At 60.2% G+C, this 13,524-nt stretch overlaps 1 protein-coding gene across 5 annotated transcripts in view; it reads right to left on the bottom strand.

Annotated features, from left to right (window-relative positions):
• Positions 1–1,607: 1,607 nt before the first annotated feature.
• Positions 1,608–13,524, bottom strand: part of EPHB3 (EPH receptor B3) — a 28,254-nt gene continuing 16,337 nt past the window's right edge. For 2 of the 5 annotated variants that reach the window (XM_087739201.1, XM_087739204.1), the window contains exons 4-15: positions 7,588–7,743; positions 7,099–7,434; positions 6,168–6,292; positions 5,836–6,004; positions 5,636–5,741; positions 5,166–5,263; positions 4,858–4,980; positions 4,507–4,754; positions 4,048–4,263; positions 3,526–3,956; positions 3,205–3,360; positions 1,608–2,890 (exon numbers count right to left, since the gene is read on the bottom strand). In XM_087739201.1, the coding sequence (XP_087595327.1) occupies positions 2,782–2,890; positions 3,205–3,360; positions 3,526–3,956; positions 4,048–4,263; positions 4,507–4,754; positions 4,858–4,980; positions 5,166–5,263; positions 5,636–5,741; positions 5,836–6,004; positions 6,168–6,292; positions 7,099–7,434; positions 7,588–7,743 (2,273 nt within the window). In that variant the 3' untranslated portion in view covers positions 1,608–2,781. The remainder of the gene's footprint in view (positions 2,891–3,204; positions 3,361–3,525; positions 3,957–4,047; positions 4,264–4,506; positions 4,755–4,857; positions 4,981–5,165; positions 5,264–5,635; positions 5,742–5,835; positions 6,005–6,167; positions 6,293–7,098; positions 7,435–7,587; positions 7,744–13,524) is intronic. The other 3 variants (XM_087739203.1, XM_087739205.1, XM_087739202.1) reach the window with 3 other exon arrangements.

Here is a 13,524-nt window from a genome sequence, read left to right as displayed (position 1 = left end):
TGGGGGGCCGAGGGTGGGGGGATACCCGGGGCTGGCTGCAGGGATGCTGTGTCCTGCCCCATGGGAGCAGGGTGGGCACGGAGAAGGCTGGGAGAAGGGGTTTGTTGAAGGTTTGCTGTTTAAAATAAGGAGAAACCCCCGCAAAGCAAAGCCAGGCCAAGATAGAGGGTTGAGGTGGGGGTGCCTGGCATGCACCAGGGCTGGTGGGACCCCAAACCTTGCAGCGGCAGGACCCTCGCAGCACCGGGGCTGGGGGAGCAAGGAGCCCCTGAGCCCCACAGCGCTTCCAGCCCGTGGGGCTGAGAGGGTTCGCAAGCCCAAAACGGGCTCTGACATCTATTTGGCCGCCTCCTCTTAAAAGCCTCCCAACACTGGGCTGCTTTGCCTGACTCGGGAGAGGGGGGAGGCTTGCCCAGCGCTGCCATGTGGGGTCCCACCGTGGCAGGGGCCGGGGAGCAGCCGGGGTGGGCAGCGCTGGGAAACCCCAGTGAAACGGGGCTGCGGCATCCCCGGCAGCCAGCATCCCTGATACATCCCGCAGAGGAGGGACGGTGGGATGCAGGAAGCCTGTTCCCGGGTATGGGACCTGCTGCCAGCTGCCCTCCCAGCCTTGTTTACTGTTCCTTGGGGAGGAGGACGGGGTTAATGAAAAACCCAAGGGCAGGTGAGTTTCAAGGAAAGGGGAAAAATAGCACCTGCTCGGCCAGCCCGGGGAGGAGGGGAGCAGGGCCGAGCGTGGGGGGAATTTAGGGGTGCACGCCCTCATTTCAGGGAGCACCCGCCTGCCCCTCTGGACTGCCAGCAAAGCATCCCTGTAAGCAAGCGGGCGAGGTGCACTGCAGCCGAGGGGGTGTTAGGACCTGGAAACACCCAGCATGAGCAACTGGGGGTCCTACCCAGCTACTAGGGAGCAATCCCCCCTGGGCTGCGCGCACAGGGACCCCCTGGCCCTGCTCTCCCAGGGACAGCAGCCCCCCGAGGGGTTACCTTGCCGCCAGTGCTCCCACCTGGCTCAGCAGCTGCCATTTTGTGGCGAGGAGGAGCGAGGCTGGTGATTCGGGAATGCCGGCGGCTGTTCCAACGCTCCTGCCCGGGGCCAGACTCTGCCTGGGGAGCGCAGAGGACGGGCGGTCTGCGGAGAAGCCCTGGGGCTGCAGGGACCCGCCGGAGGTGGGATGAGCACTGAGCCCGGCTGCTCCCTGCTTGGTTTTCATGCACCGGGCTTGGTTCCCACAGTTCCAGCTTGACTTGAGGAAGGGATGGGGGGAAAAACAAATTATGAGCGTCTCTGAGTGCATTAGACGGGAGTTTCACGGCTGGCTCTGCCCTGGGATGCGGTACCTCCACAGGGCAGCACGCCGGGTCCCCAGGCACTGCAGGGTGGGTACAGCATCACTGCCTGGCCCGACCCTGCCACAGCACCTGTGCCGATGGGGACCCTGCGGGACCACCCGAATTCGTGACAGCGAGAAGGGGGGAGCAGAGAGGGGCACAGAGCCAGCCTGGGGCCGGCCGGGAGGAAGAGGAGGATAATCCCGGCGGGCAGCGAAGCTGCAGGTAGCCAGGCCTGCTGCAGGGAGAGCGCGATCGAGCAAAGGAAACTCCGGTAAAATTCTTATTGCCTTTATTCTGCCCATTGCCTCACACAGTCCTGCCGGCCAGCACACACCCACGCACGCATGCACACACTCACGCACACTCAGGCACGCTGGGAGTCTCTCCCTCGGCTTGGAGGAACCGGGCTGCAGTGAATCCTCAGGGAAAGGTGAGTGAGTCTTTTGGCAGCAATCACAGCGTGTGTCAGGAGCGGGGTGGCCACGCCGGCGGCACCCGCTCCTTCTGCATAAAAGAGGAGGCTGGGGGAGGCCGGGCCGAGGCCCCCGGCGCAGCCCCCGCCCCAGCCCTGCTCTCCGGCCCTTCAGGGGGGAGCACGGCTGCCGTCGGTCCGGGGGCGGAGGGTCCCTGTGCAAACGTGCTGACGGCCTCGCTCTGCAGTCCAGAGCCGGCCAGGAGAACCAAGAGAGTAAGAGATGCGGAGCCGGGCGCCTGGTCTCCCTCCCTCCCCTTTCTGCTCCCTCTTATTTTTTTTAATATATCTCTTTTTTTTTTTTCTTTTTTTTTCTTTTTTTTTGCCTAACTCCCTGCATAGTAAATCTCATGGGGTTTGGGTTCTGGCGTGCAAAGCCAAGAAAGGGACTGAAGCCTTCCCTTTGGACACGTTCCAGTGCAGACCCTTGGGCGGAGGGGCCGCCAGGGCTGGAGGAGAGGAGTGATTGTCTGGGGCTGATGGCCCTGGCCCTGTCACCGGCTTGGCCTCCCCCGGCTGCTTCCACGCGGGGACCAGAGTTAGGGAAGGCTTCGGACGTGTCTGACGGACTCAGCAGACGGGTCAACAGTCTGTGGCCTCGGGGAAGGGAGGGAAGTGAGGACTTGGGGGGAAAACGGGGTGAAAAGAAATCCAAGAAGCAGAACAACTCTTCAAACCGATGAGCACCGAGACAGGGCGGGAAGCGGGATGTGCCATCTCTGTCCCATAATCCATCTTCAATATGAAGATGCTTTGCTGCCTCGCCGCTCCAGGACACGGGACGAAAAGCTGGGCTCCCTCTCGGCACGAGTGCCTCCGATCCAGGGAAGGGCGGCCCATCCCGTCCCGTCCCAGGCGACCGTCCGAGGCAGAGGAGCGCCATGTGAAGGGGGAAACGGGAAGCTGGGCTGCACCGCAAACTGAACCTGGTTGGCAGGTTCCCTCGGTCCGTTCCAATGCAGAGTCCCCTGCGGTCAAACCTGAACCGGGAGCGTCTGGTTCATCTGCAGCCTCATGTCCTGAATGCTGCTCAGGATCTTCTTCTGGTGTCCTGCTAGCGTCACCCCTATCCTCAGCAGGTCTCTGCAAGGAGAAGGTGAAGACTCAGCCCCCTGCCAGCAGCAATACGAGGACGTGGCCCTGCCCCATCTAGCTGCTGCCAAGGGACCCATTCATCTTCATCACAGCCCTCTGCCAAGCTCCAGTGTCCCTCTAACACTACAGGGGACTGGATGCTGAATCCCAGACCTTAACTCACTTGGGAAAACCCTATGCACAACTCGGCCCTCGCACATGCTCAGGCGGGAGGAGCTGGCTGCCAGAGAGGCGAGGGACAAGGGACAACGAGCAGCAGCCCCAGCCCCAGCCTTCTCCCTCCTGTGCAAACAGGGACTTACTCCGCAGTCATCTGCGCCACCAGGTCGAAGGAGGCAAAGCCGGCATTGACAAAGTTCTCCTTGTACCGTCCCATTTTGATGGCATCCAGCCAGTCTCCCACAGTGGTGAAGGTGGTGTAATCTGGGACGGTGCGGTCCAGGAGTGGCTGGGAGATGCTAAAGGGCAAGAGAGCCACAGGTCACAGGGAGCAGGGGACAGAGAGGTGTAACTGGAAGTGGGGGAGATTGCTTATCCCTGCCCTCCCACATCTCTAGTTCCAACCATCCCAGTGTTCCCTGGGCTTGGGGGAAGTCCTGGCTGGAGGCGGGGATGCCACTGACCCAGACTGGACGCTGGCGATGACTTTCAGGCTGGCAGCGTTGCGGATGAGCTTGTCCAGCGTGTTGACAATCTGTGCAAACTTGGGCCGCAGGTTGCGGTCTCGCACCCAGCAGTCCAGCATCAGCTGGTGCAGCGCCGTAGGGCAGTCCATGGGGGGTGGCAGGCGGTAATCCTGCTCCACTGCGTTGATCACCTGCGGAGAGATGTGCAGAGGCAGGCTGTGAGCCACCTGGGCTCCCACGGGCAGCCCATAGATCCCCACTCCCCAGGGAGCACTTACGTCCTGGTTGGACATGTCCCAGTAGGGTCGCTCCCCGTAGGACATCACTTCCCACATGACGATGCCGTAGCTCCACACGTCGCTGGCTGAAGTGAATTTGCGGTAGGCAATGGCCTCGGGAGCTGTCCATCTGATCGGGATCTTGCCCCCCTGCACGGATACACAGCTCCATTATTTAGCACATAGCTGAGGTGTCTCCCCCCATCCCCAGATCCATGGATCTCCCATGAGTGTCCCATACCAAGGAGCTGGTGTAGGTGGGGTCGGCTGGGTCGTCCTCCAGAAAGCGAGACAGCCCGAAGTCAGACACTTTGCAGACCAAGTTGCTGTTGACCAGGATGTTGCGGGCAGCCAGATCCCGGTGCACGTAGTTCATCTCCGAAAGGTACTTCATGCCAGCAGCGATGCCTCGCAGCATCCCCACCAGCTGGATGACCGTGAACTGCCCGTCATTCAGCTGCCAGAGGAGAGATCAGAGGGGTTTGCAACATCCCAAATGGATTGCGGAAGGATCCCAATGTGCTACCACCACCTTCCTCCTCCCTAGAGCCACCCCTCTTCCGCCACCCCACGATGTCCATGCACAGCTTAGCCCTGGGGGTGCTGGTATGACAATGCAGAGGGATGGAGGAGGGCTCAGAGCCACTGTCCCCCACGTGCTGCAGCCCCCAGCCCAGAGCAGGAGGGGATGGATGCTCACCCGGAGGAAGGAGTCGAGCGCGCAGTTCTCCATGAACTCTGTGATGATCATGACGGGGCGGCTCTTGGTCACCACACCTTCCAGGTGGATGATATTGGGGTGGTCGAACTGGCCCATGATGCTGGCCTCGCTCAGGAAGTCCCGCCGCTGCCGCTCTGTGTAACCCACCTTCAGCGTCTTGATGGCCACGAAGATCTCGCGGCGGCCGGGCAGCTTCAGGCGCCCGCGGCACACCTCGCCGAACTCCCCTGCGGGTGGGGAAGGGGAGAAAGGGGCGGCACGGTGAGCCATGCGTCAGGCATGGCAGAGGCAGTGGTCTCGGCAGCTGCTGTGCCCAGCCCCGGGACTTGCCTGCTCCAATGACCTCCTCGATTTTGACACAGGAGATGTCAATCTCTTTGGCAAATTCCCGGACGGCTTCATTGGGGTCCTCGTAGGTGAAGGGGTCAATGTAGACCTTCATCCCAGGGGTAACTGCAAGGGCAGAGGAGTCATCACCAGGAGGGACGCAACACAGGTGACCGATGCTGAGCCAGCTTGGCCGGCTGTCAGCCCATCCCTCCCCGTTCCTGGCTAGCGAAGGCTGCCTCTTTGCCTGCACACGGGGCAGGAACTGGGAGAGGGCAGGCAGAGCCCATTTTCTGGGCTCTCACACTCACCGTATTGCTGCAGCTTCTCTGTGTACTCGGGGTCCGTGCTGTTGCGTTGCTTCCTGCCCAAAGGAGACGAGAGGAGGTGTTCAGTAACCATCCCTTTCCTGATGGGGCAAAGACATTCACTGCCAGCTTCCAAATTCCAGCACAGACAGCCTATGCCAGAGAGCTTCCCCTCCGGCAGCCTGTGAGCAGAGCCATCCCTCCCTCCGAGGTGCAATGGGAGAAGATGGCCTAGTTGTATTGACAGAGAGTGGCAGGAGCCTGGGCAGAGCCCCAGCTGGTGCTGGGGAAGCAGAGGTGCACAGTCCTCCCACAGGACCCACGCTCTGATACCCACATACAGCAGGTCCACTTTTTCGCTCTCAGACTGGAGCTGCCAGAGCTCTACCCACAGGCAAAGGCGAAAGCTCTAGGGCAGACACGAGCAACCCCCAAACCCAGCTCTGAACCCCCCCTCCCTGCAAAGCCAGTACCTGAAGCAGACGATAGCGATGATCACCACAACAATGACGAACAGCAGCCCCGCAGTGGCTGAACCCACGATCAGAGGCAGCTCCTGGAAAGTCTTGCTGGTGGAGCCTGATGGAGGGAGAGGCAGGAATCAAAGTCAAGCTGGGGAAAGAGCACGCATAGGAGGGCTGGGGGACAGAGGCAGCCCAGTCCTGGTACCTACCGTCCTCCGCAGTTGTCTGAAACTCCGTGGGGAGGCTGTAGCGGCCGTATCCAGCCACCGTGCGTGCCCGGACCTGCACCATGTACCGAGCATTGGCCTTCAGCCCGTCCAGCCGCACTGAGTTCTTCTGGCTGGTGACTGTGTTGGCGATGCCATCGCTCTGGCCTTGCTGTAGGGAAGACATGTGGGTGTCACTTCTGTGAAGCAATCCCCCCTTTGCTGGCTCCCACATTCCCCAGGCACTCTCTCTGCAGGGACCCCCTTTCCCATGGTGCTGACCGCCAGCCAGAAGGGCTGGAGGAGGGAAAAGGCTGCTCTGCCTCCTACTTTACCTTCTCCGAGTACTTGATCTCATAGTCAAGAATGATGCCGTTGGGTCTCTCTGGGGGAGTCCACGACAGTGTCATGCTGTTCCCGGTGCTGCTGTGCAGGTGCATTGTAGGCACAGCAGACGGGGCTAGGAAAGAGGGTAGGGGAGGAATGAGCCATCTGTGTCAGGTTCCCCCCTCCACCATCCCACATCAGCGTAGGGGACTCTCTGCCTGGGACCTGCTCAGCTAACCTCGGTGGAAAGGCATGGAAAAGCTTTGAGACTGGCCTCCCACAAGTCACTGTAGGGAGCTGCGATCTCAACATCTTGCAGCTAAGGAGATAATGGACCAAGGGGAGCCTCAGAAATAGCACCGAAGTAACGCTTCACCCCACGCCTAGCTGCAAACTGGTCTGGGGAAGGGCCCTGCCAGCCCAAACTGGGGCTCTTTCCCCTCCTCCACTTTCCAGGAGCTCTGCATTCCACCCCACCGATGAGACCCGTGAAATCAGATCAGAGCGTGGAGGCTGGAGATTACCAGCACGCTGGAGCCGGGCCAGAGCGGGGAGGACGGAGGGAACGGCAGAGCACTCGGCTGGCTGCGAAGGTTTGGGCTGGTGCTGAGCCTTCCCAGGCCCACAGGGGAGAAATCTCATTTCCTTCCTCCTCCCTTCGCAGCAGGCACAACATCTCTGGGGTAGGTCTAGGAGATCCAGAGCTCTCCGGAGCATCTGCCAACCCTGCCCTTCTCTGCTTGCACGCGTTCTGATCTCATCTCCTCCAGGGACACGCGTTAAACGGAGAGGAGAATTTACCCAGGGGATTAGATGCAGGCGCGGAGAGCCAGTAACGCGGCAGCACAAAGGACTGCAGCCTCCAAGGCTGTCAGCAAGAAATTCCCGCTCCGCTCTGCGGCGGAGAGCCAGCCCCTGCTCTCCGGCAGCTCCACTGACCTGCCTGGTTGGTGGTGATGTTGACAGAGGCGAAATGGGGAGGGTAAGGGCTCTTGTTGGAGATGCCATTCACGGCCTGGATCTCGAAGGTGTACTGGGTGTGGGCCATCAGGTTGCTGATGTAGATGCGACGCTCAGTGAGGCCGAGCTGGCGCGGCACGAACTCCACGTTGTCGTCGCAGCGGGTGCACAGGCGCCGCTCCACGCTGCACTTCTTGCAGATGACATTGTAGAGCAGGTCGTCCCGCCCACCCGTGTCCTGCGGCTCGCTCCACTCCAGCACCAGCGACGTCTCATTCACGTTGGAGATGACGTTGCGGGGTGCGGAGGGGACGCCTGCGGAGGGAATGTGGGGGTCAGGGATGGCATGCCCCCATGCCTGGCTCACCTCCGGCGTGGGCACAGCATGCTCCCCACCACCTCAGGCATGGACCCCTGCTGCCTCCACACCTCCCCTTGTCTCCCCTCCTTGCCCAGGGCAGGACTCACTGGTGCAGGCGCTGTCTGCGGGGTCCGTGTCTGCCCGGAAAAAGCCGTTTCGACACGTGCAGACCGTTGCTGCTCCGGAGGTCGTCCGGCTGTTGGGAGGGCAGGGAGAGCAGGGACCTTCCCCCTGCTTAGATTTGAAGGTTCCTGGACCACACGCTGGAGGAAGGGAAAACAGACCTGAGTTATAAAGCGCACCCAGAAAACATCCACCGTTCCCCCCAAGGCTGGGCAGACCTTTCCTTGCTCCCTGCCAAATCTCCCATCAGTGCCTTGAGGACCACAGGCCACCTACAAGCCTTCCCACCGCCGCCAGCCGTGCCCAGGGACACGGTGCCCCTGGCTGGGCAGGGCGGGCAAGAGTGGGCTGCTGGCACGGGGCAGGGGCACTCGCCAGCACAGCACAGCTCTGCCCAGGAGATGCAGTGCTCCAGCAGAAGACCCGGGACCGCTGGAGAGGGGAAGAGCCGGTCAACAGCAACTGCATGGGGATCAGGACAGGTCCAGCCAGGAAAGCACGTCCCCAGTTTTGTTTCTTCGCTGCACTTCCAAAGGGTTTGCATGCACTGGCTCCCCCTTCCCCAGCTGGTTTCCATGCCCAGCACCCTCCATAGGGTCAGCAATCCATTCTCTAGGGAAATAAGGCTGGGAAGGAAAGGACCCCTCAGCCCTGCCTGCAGCAGCCCTTGCGAGAGGTCTCTGCAGCCCCAAACGCAGCCGCTCAGCCCCAAACCCTCTGCCTCGGGCTCTTCAGCCACTTCTGAGCCCCAGGGTGGTGGCACCTCCTGAGGCCGGCTCAAGTGGAGTGCCGAGTGAGATTAAAACATTCCTGCAGGTCCTTGGCTAAAGAGCTGCTTCGGCATCACTGCCACCTCCTACCCCGGCTTCCGATCAGGGTCCTTCAAGGAGTCACAAGTCCTGGGATCCGGCCCGGCTGGCACCGCGGGGCGTTTAGTCTTAATGAGGGGCACGTGAAAGGATTAACGGCACTTGAGCCAAGGGGCAGAGCTGCCTCAGGAACTCAACCCACACCTTGAAATAGCCTGATTTATCGCAGTGCTGCCCCAAGGAAGCTGGTCCCGTGCTCTGCATTCGCAGCTGGTCAAAGCGGTGAGAGATGTGCCAGCACTGGCTCTACTTTGGCATTGCCCCGTTTGCCACGGCTGGGGTGGCATCAGCACCGGCGGCCCCAAAGGAGGGCGCATCCTCCTCGCTCCGCCGGGGTTAGGGGAGCTCCCGAGGGTGCGTAACCCTCCCGGCAGCCCTGTCCCACCTCCCACGCCTGTCGCACATCACCCCGTAAACAGGAGGAGGTTTCCTGGTGCTTCACCGGGCTGCAGCAAGCGGAAGCTTCCTGCTATGAGGCATCTCCCGACACCCTCCGTGGAAGTTTTCTGGCTGACTGCAGCCCCACGCGTGGGGTGTGGAGCACTGCTGAGTCACACGCTGCCACGCTGGCCCCATGGGGACGTGCACACAGCTCCGGGGTGCCGTCCTGGCCCCTCGCTTTGCCCAGGCACTGAGTGGCAGCAGCCCCAGGGGAAAAGCTCTGCTCCATCGCGGTGCTGCCGGGCAGGGGGATGCGTGAGCAGCCCCATCACGGGGAGGAGGCACCCCGCTGCCGAGGAGGGGACCTGCGGACCGCACGCTCTCCAGCCCCCCTGCCCGGATGGGCGGCAGGAGCCGCTTCCTGATCCCAGGGAGCGAGCCTTCCAGCAAGGAGACTCCTCTTCGGTCAAAACAGGACCAACCACATGGCTTGACTCGCTCCAGCTCCTTGACCTGACTTCACCCAGCCTCTGGGCCTTCCCTTTGGAAATGAAAGCTTAGCCCATCCCGACCACGCAGGCTGGAGGGCAATGGAGTGCGCAGACGTGCTCCTCTGCGAGCGATGGAAGCCCCCGGCCAGCAAGTCCAGGGCTGCTGTCCCACCAGCCCGGGCCACCCTGGCCATCACGAAATGCGAAGACGTGGACAGCAGATGCCCAGAGGTAGCGGAGCAGCCTCGGCACAGGCAGACCCACCCCAGCCGGAGTCCCAGGTGGTTCAAACTGGGTGGATGCAGATTCACACATAAGGAACCAGATTGCTGAGGAATGAGAGATGACTGAAACCTCTTGGACAGGAACGCTCTGGGCTCCGAAAGCTGCCAAACATGCTTCAGTTATGGACAGAAGCCCAGATCCATCAGGGACAAAACCCCCCTGAAATAAGAGGCTTATTGGGGGGACAGCGAAGCTGGAGCAACCAGAGCTCCTGTGAAGCTGACAGCCCAAGCGTGGCATGGCAGCCGGGGACAGCGAGGTCCTCTGCAAAGGATGCAGGAGGGATGATGGTGCTTGGCCTCCTGCATGCTCAGTGCCAGCTGGTGCCCTGTGGGTTACAGGCACGGAGGGGACAATGACCTCCCATGCTCCCGGACATGGGAGGAAGGGACAGGCAGAGCCGTCCTTGGGCAGGTGCCTGCCATCCTGCAGGAGTGCCCAGCGTGGGCACATGGGATGAAGGGCATTTCTTTACACCCCCATGCCACCCCGGCAGGAGGGGGATGAGCCACGTCCCAGCCCTGTTAAGCAGGGGAAGAGCAGGAGAGGGACCAAGGCCCAGATGCACTCTAGTGTTTAAGTTTCCAACTCCGCTTAATAAATCAGAGCATAAAGACCTTGGTGGCAGCATGACAGCTCTCAGCCGCCACATTTGAAGGCTGTAACCGAGCTGAAAGCTGATCCCAGGTCCCTGGTGGATAAGCCGCTGTGTCATCTCTTCTCTGCAAGAAACTGCCTGTACAACAACCACTGTCTTGGCCGGCACGCCGGAGAACGAGCCCGGGAGCTCCAGAGCGGGAACGTGACTCCATCCAGCCGGAGCTGGGGAGCCAGGCTCCCCTCTCTCCACTGAGAGGTTTGCATAAGCACTTTTCCTGCTCAAGTGTCCTTAAATAAAATAACAACCCTGAACCTCTGCACACAGATCACATCTCCTGGTGCCAGGCTGTGGTCACCTCCGGGGAGAACATGACAGTCACTGACAGCCACAGGATAACAGGTCAGGGAACTGAAGCGGAGCTCCCCGGGCTGAAGAGGAGCCGCTGGTTTGATGGGAGGGAGTTGCAGCCTGGCCTGACAGCGGGGATCATCTCCGGAGGGGATTTATGTGGGGTGCGGGAGGGAGGGGGACAGTTACACAGCCCTGGGGCTGCTGCAAAATTGCCCCTGCACCCTCTATGGGGCATCACACACACAGCATGGCACGGCACCCACCACCGGCCATCCGGCTGCTTCTGCCAGTCCCTCTGGGATTTTCATCAGTCGCCCACCTCTGGGGCCTGATCCTGCCTCGCAGAGCTGCAGGACTGGGCTGGGGGAAGGGGAGGGCACTCTTCCCAAATACAATCCCCACCCGGTGAATACAGTCCAAGGGAGGGAGCCGAAAAAAACACCGAAATAAAACCCTCCTGGCAGCAGCAGAGAGCAGTGACTCATCCCGCAGGCAGCCTCCATTACTGCATGGGATGCGGGCAAGCAGCAACGAACCCCGCGTGTATCCCCAAAACTTCAGGGTCCCCTCCCCTGGGAAAGGGCGGGAGGGAGGGAGGGATAGCTGACAGCACATGGGGAAATACCAGCCCTGGACTACCCAGATCTCAACTGCTTTCCCATCCACACGATGCTATTCCAGCTCGGGCAGCATCCTTCCAGCTATTTCTCTCCCTGTAGGACTGAAACAGAACGCCTCGCTTGAGCCTAGATAAATTAAACTGATCACATCCCTTTGTCCAGCAACCCTGTAATTTCTTTAAAGGCAGCAATCGAGTTTGCCTGGGACGATCTGTGCTTTATGAACCTGCACGGCTCGCTCCCTTCCCGCTTTCGTAAGCGGCTGCAGATGGATTAGAGCCGCGGAAGCAACAGCCTGGCTACAGCTGAGGCGGTAACTCTCTTTTTAAGTCTCTCTTAAAAGGCACTTGATTTTTTTTTTTTTAAAAAAAACACGCTTTGGGTGGAAATATTTCACACTAGCGCAGTCCTAAAGTGAATGGAGTAAATTTGCCGGGGAGAGAAGGGAAAGAGCCCTCAGGGGTTTGAACAGCGGCATCCAAAGAACACGTGGGAAACCAAATTTTTTTTTTTTTTAAAGGAAAAAAAATTTTTTTTTCAATAAGCAAAGCTGCTTCTTGAGCCACAGCGGGTCACAGGCAGGACGGCAGGGGCAGATTTCCTCGACCGTGTTACAAGTAACCCATTGTGGAGCTGCCTGGCTGTAAACCGGCAGCTCTCCCCTGCCCGCGCTGCTGAGCTGCCTTTGATCTGGAAGCCCGGGCAATTAATAGCAGGCAGTTTCACTTCCTGGGTTTCATGCAGCAAGCCCGTGTTGCAATGCAAAGCTGCAAACAGTTGGCAAGTGCAATGCTTGCTTGGCATTTTTTTTTTTTTTTTTAATTTGGGGTGATGTTTCCATTAGTCACTGATTGCAAGGGAAATTTATTTTCGCAGAAATTCAGATTTTGGCCCCAGCCTGACCTGCTATCACCTACTGACTGTGCCCAAACATACAGCGCCTGGTGCCATCAGAAAAGGGACACCAAAAAGGCTGAGAAATGGGTCTGAGGAGAGCGTGGCGTCACACTGCACGCTGTCTCCCCAGGTGCTTTTATGGTTTGGGTGCCCATCGACTGCACCACACAGCCTTAGACCCCCTCCTGAGCGGGGCGCAGGCTCTGGGGACACCGTGGCCCCTCTCCAGGACCCATCCATGGGCATCGAGGGCCACGCGAGGAGGGGGCTCGCTGCTAGCCCTGGCACGGAGGCCAGCCAGACCCCAAACCTTTCTGTCTTTGGGTGAAGCCAGCAAGACAAGGGGTGCAAACCCCGGTGAATCTGGCACGGGGAGCGCACGCCCAGCAGCATTTTCGGGGAGGTGCCGCACGCTGAGCTGCTCTGCGCCGGGAGCCCTGCGCTGCTCGAAGGAAACTCCCACTGCCTGCCTGCACAACGTGGGGAGCACCTTGACACCAAGTCCCCTGAACGGTTTGGGTGCTCACAAACCAAAAGGAGCAGGGATGGAGGCTGCAGGGCTCAGGGTGCGAGGGGGCGAAGGCAGCGTACCCCTCCCTGCAGAGGCACGTGGGAGCCTTCGTCCTCCTCCCTGGCCATCAGCTCCTCTTCCTCCAGGGAGAGCTGCCTCTGCAGCTCTGCATGGCGGGGAGCGTGTGGGAAGCGGCACAACCCCCAGAAGGGCCGTGTGCTAATTAAATAAAGATAATGAGGCTGAGAATGAGATGCCAAATCAATGCTGTGGCAACTCAGGACTAGAGCGCCAGATACCAGCCTGGCGTATCGCATTACAAAGCATGCCAAAGAAACTGCCTTCAGCCGGGCGGGATGAGCCCTCGGCTCCCGAGGGACCGGGATACAAGCTGCATTGTAACAGGTCTGAATGCGAGGTCTAATCCTGGCTCTGGACGGAGATAAAGAAGAGGAGGAGGAGATCTTCAAAGGCCACTGAAAGTCTGGGGAAAGGGGGAGATTTACAACAAGGCTTATCCCATCTAAGCAGTAACTGGGTATTGTTATTTATTAAAATGCCATCTGGCACTCCGGAGCGCTCCTCGCCTGTGCGGTGAAGCCTCGGTGGCTCCCCGGGGCGGGAGCGCCAAAACCCCAGCTCCACAGGGCTGCATCCACGCCGCTCCCCACGCCGCGGGGGCAGAGAGCCTTCTTGGCAGTGCCGGGCTGCCGAAAACGGGCTAAGGGAACATCCAGCCGAGAGCAGAAAAGGGAACTGCGGCTTCGGCTTCTCCCAGCCCTTCTTCAGCTGTTTCCACTTAAAACACACGATCGTATGGCGGAAAATCTGATCCTACAAGCGCAGCACAACTTTCCCAGAGAAACGTGAGGACACCGCCGCTTCTGCCCAGCAAGAGGGCAGGCTGCCGGATGG

The sequence above is a fragment of the Nipponia nippon genome, unplaced genomic scaffold (genome assembly GCF_047370975.1).
Source record: "Nipponia nippon isolate SJK-2023a ecotype South Korea unplaced genomic scaffold, ASM4737097v1 scaffold_7, whole genome shotgun sequence".
In the NCBI taxonomy this organism is placed as follows: domain Eukaryota; kingdom Metazoa; phylum Chordata; class Aves; order Pelecaniformes; family Threskiornithidae; genus Nipponia; species Nipponia nippon.
The sequence above is the reverse complement of the archived record's forward strand: the minus strand, read 5'-3'. Positions and strand labels throughout refer to the sequence as shown.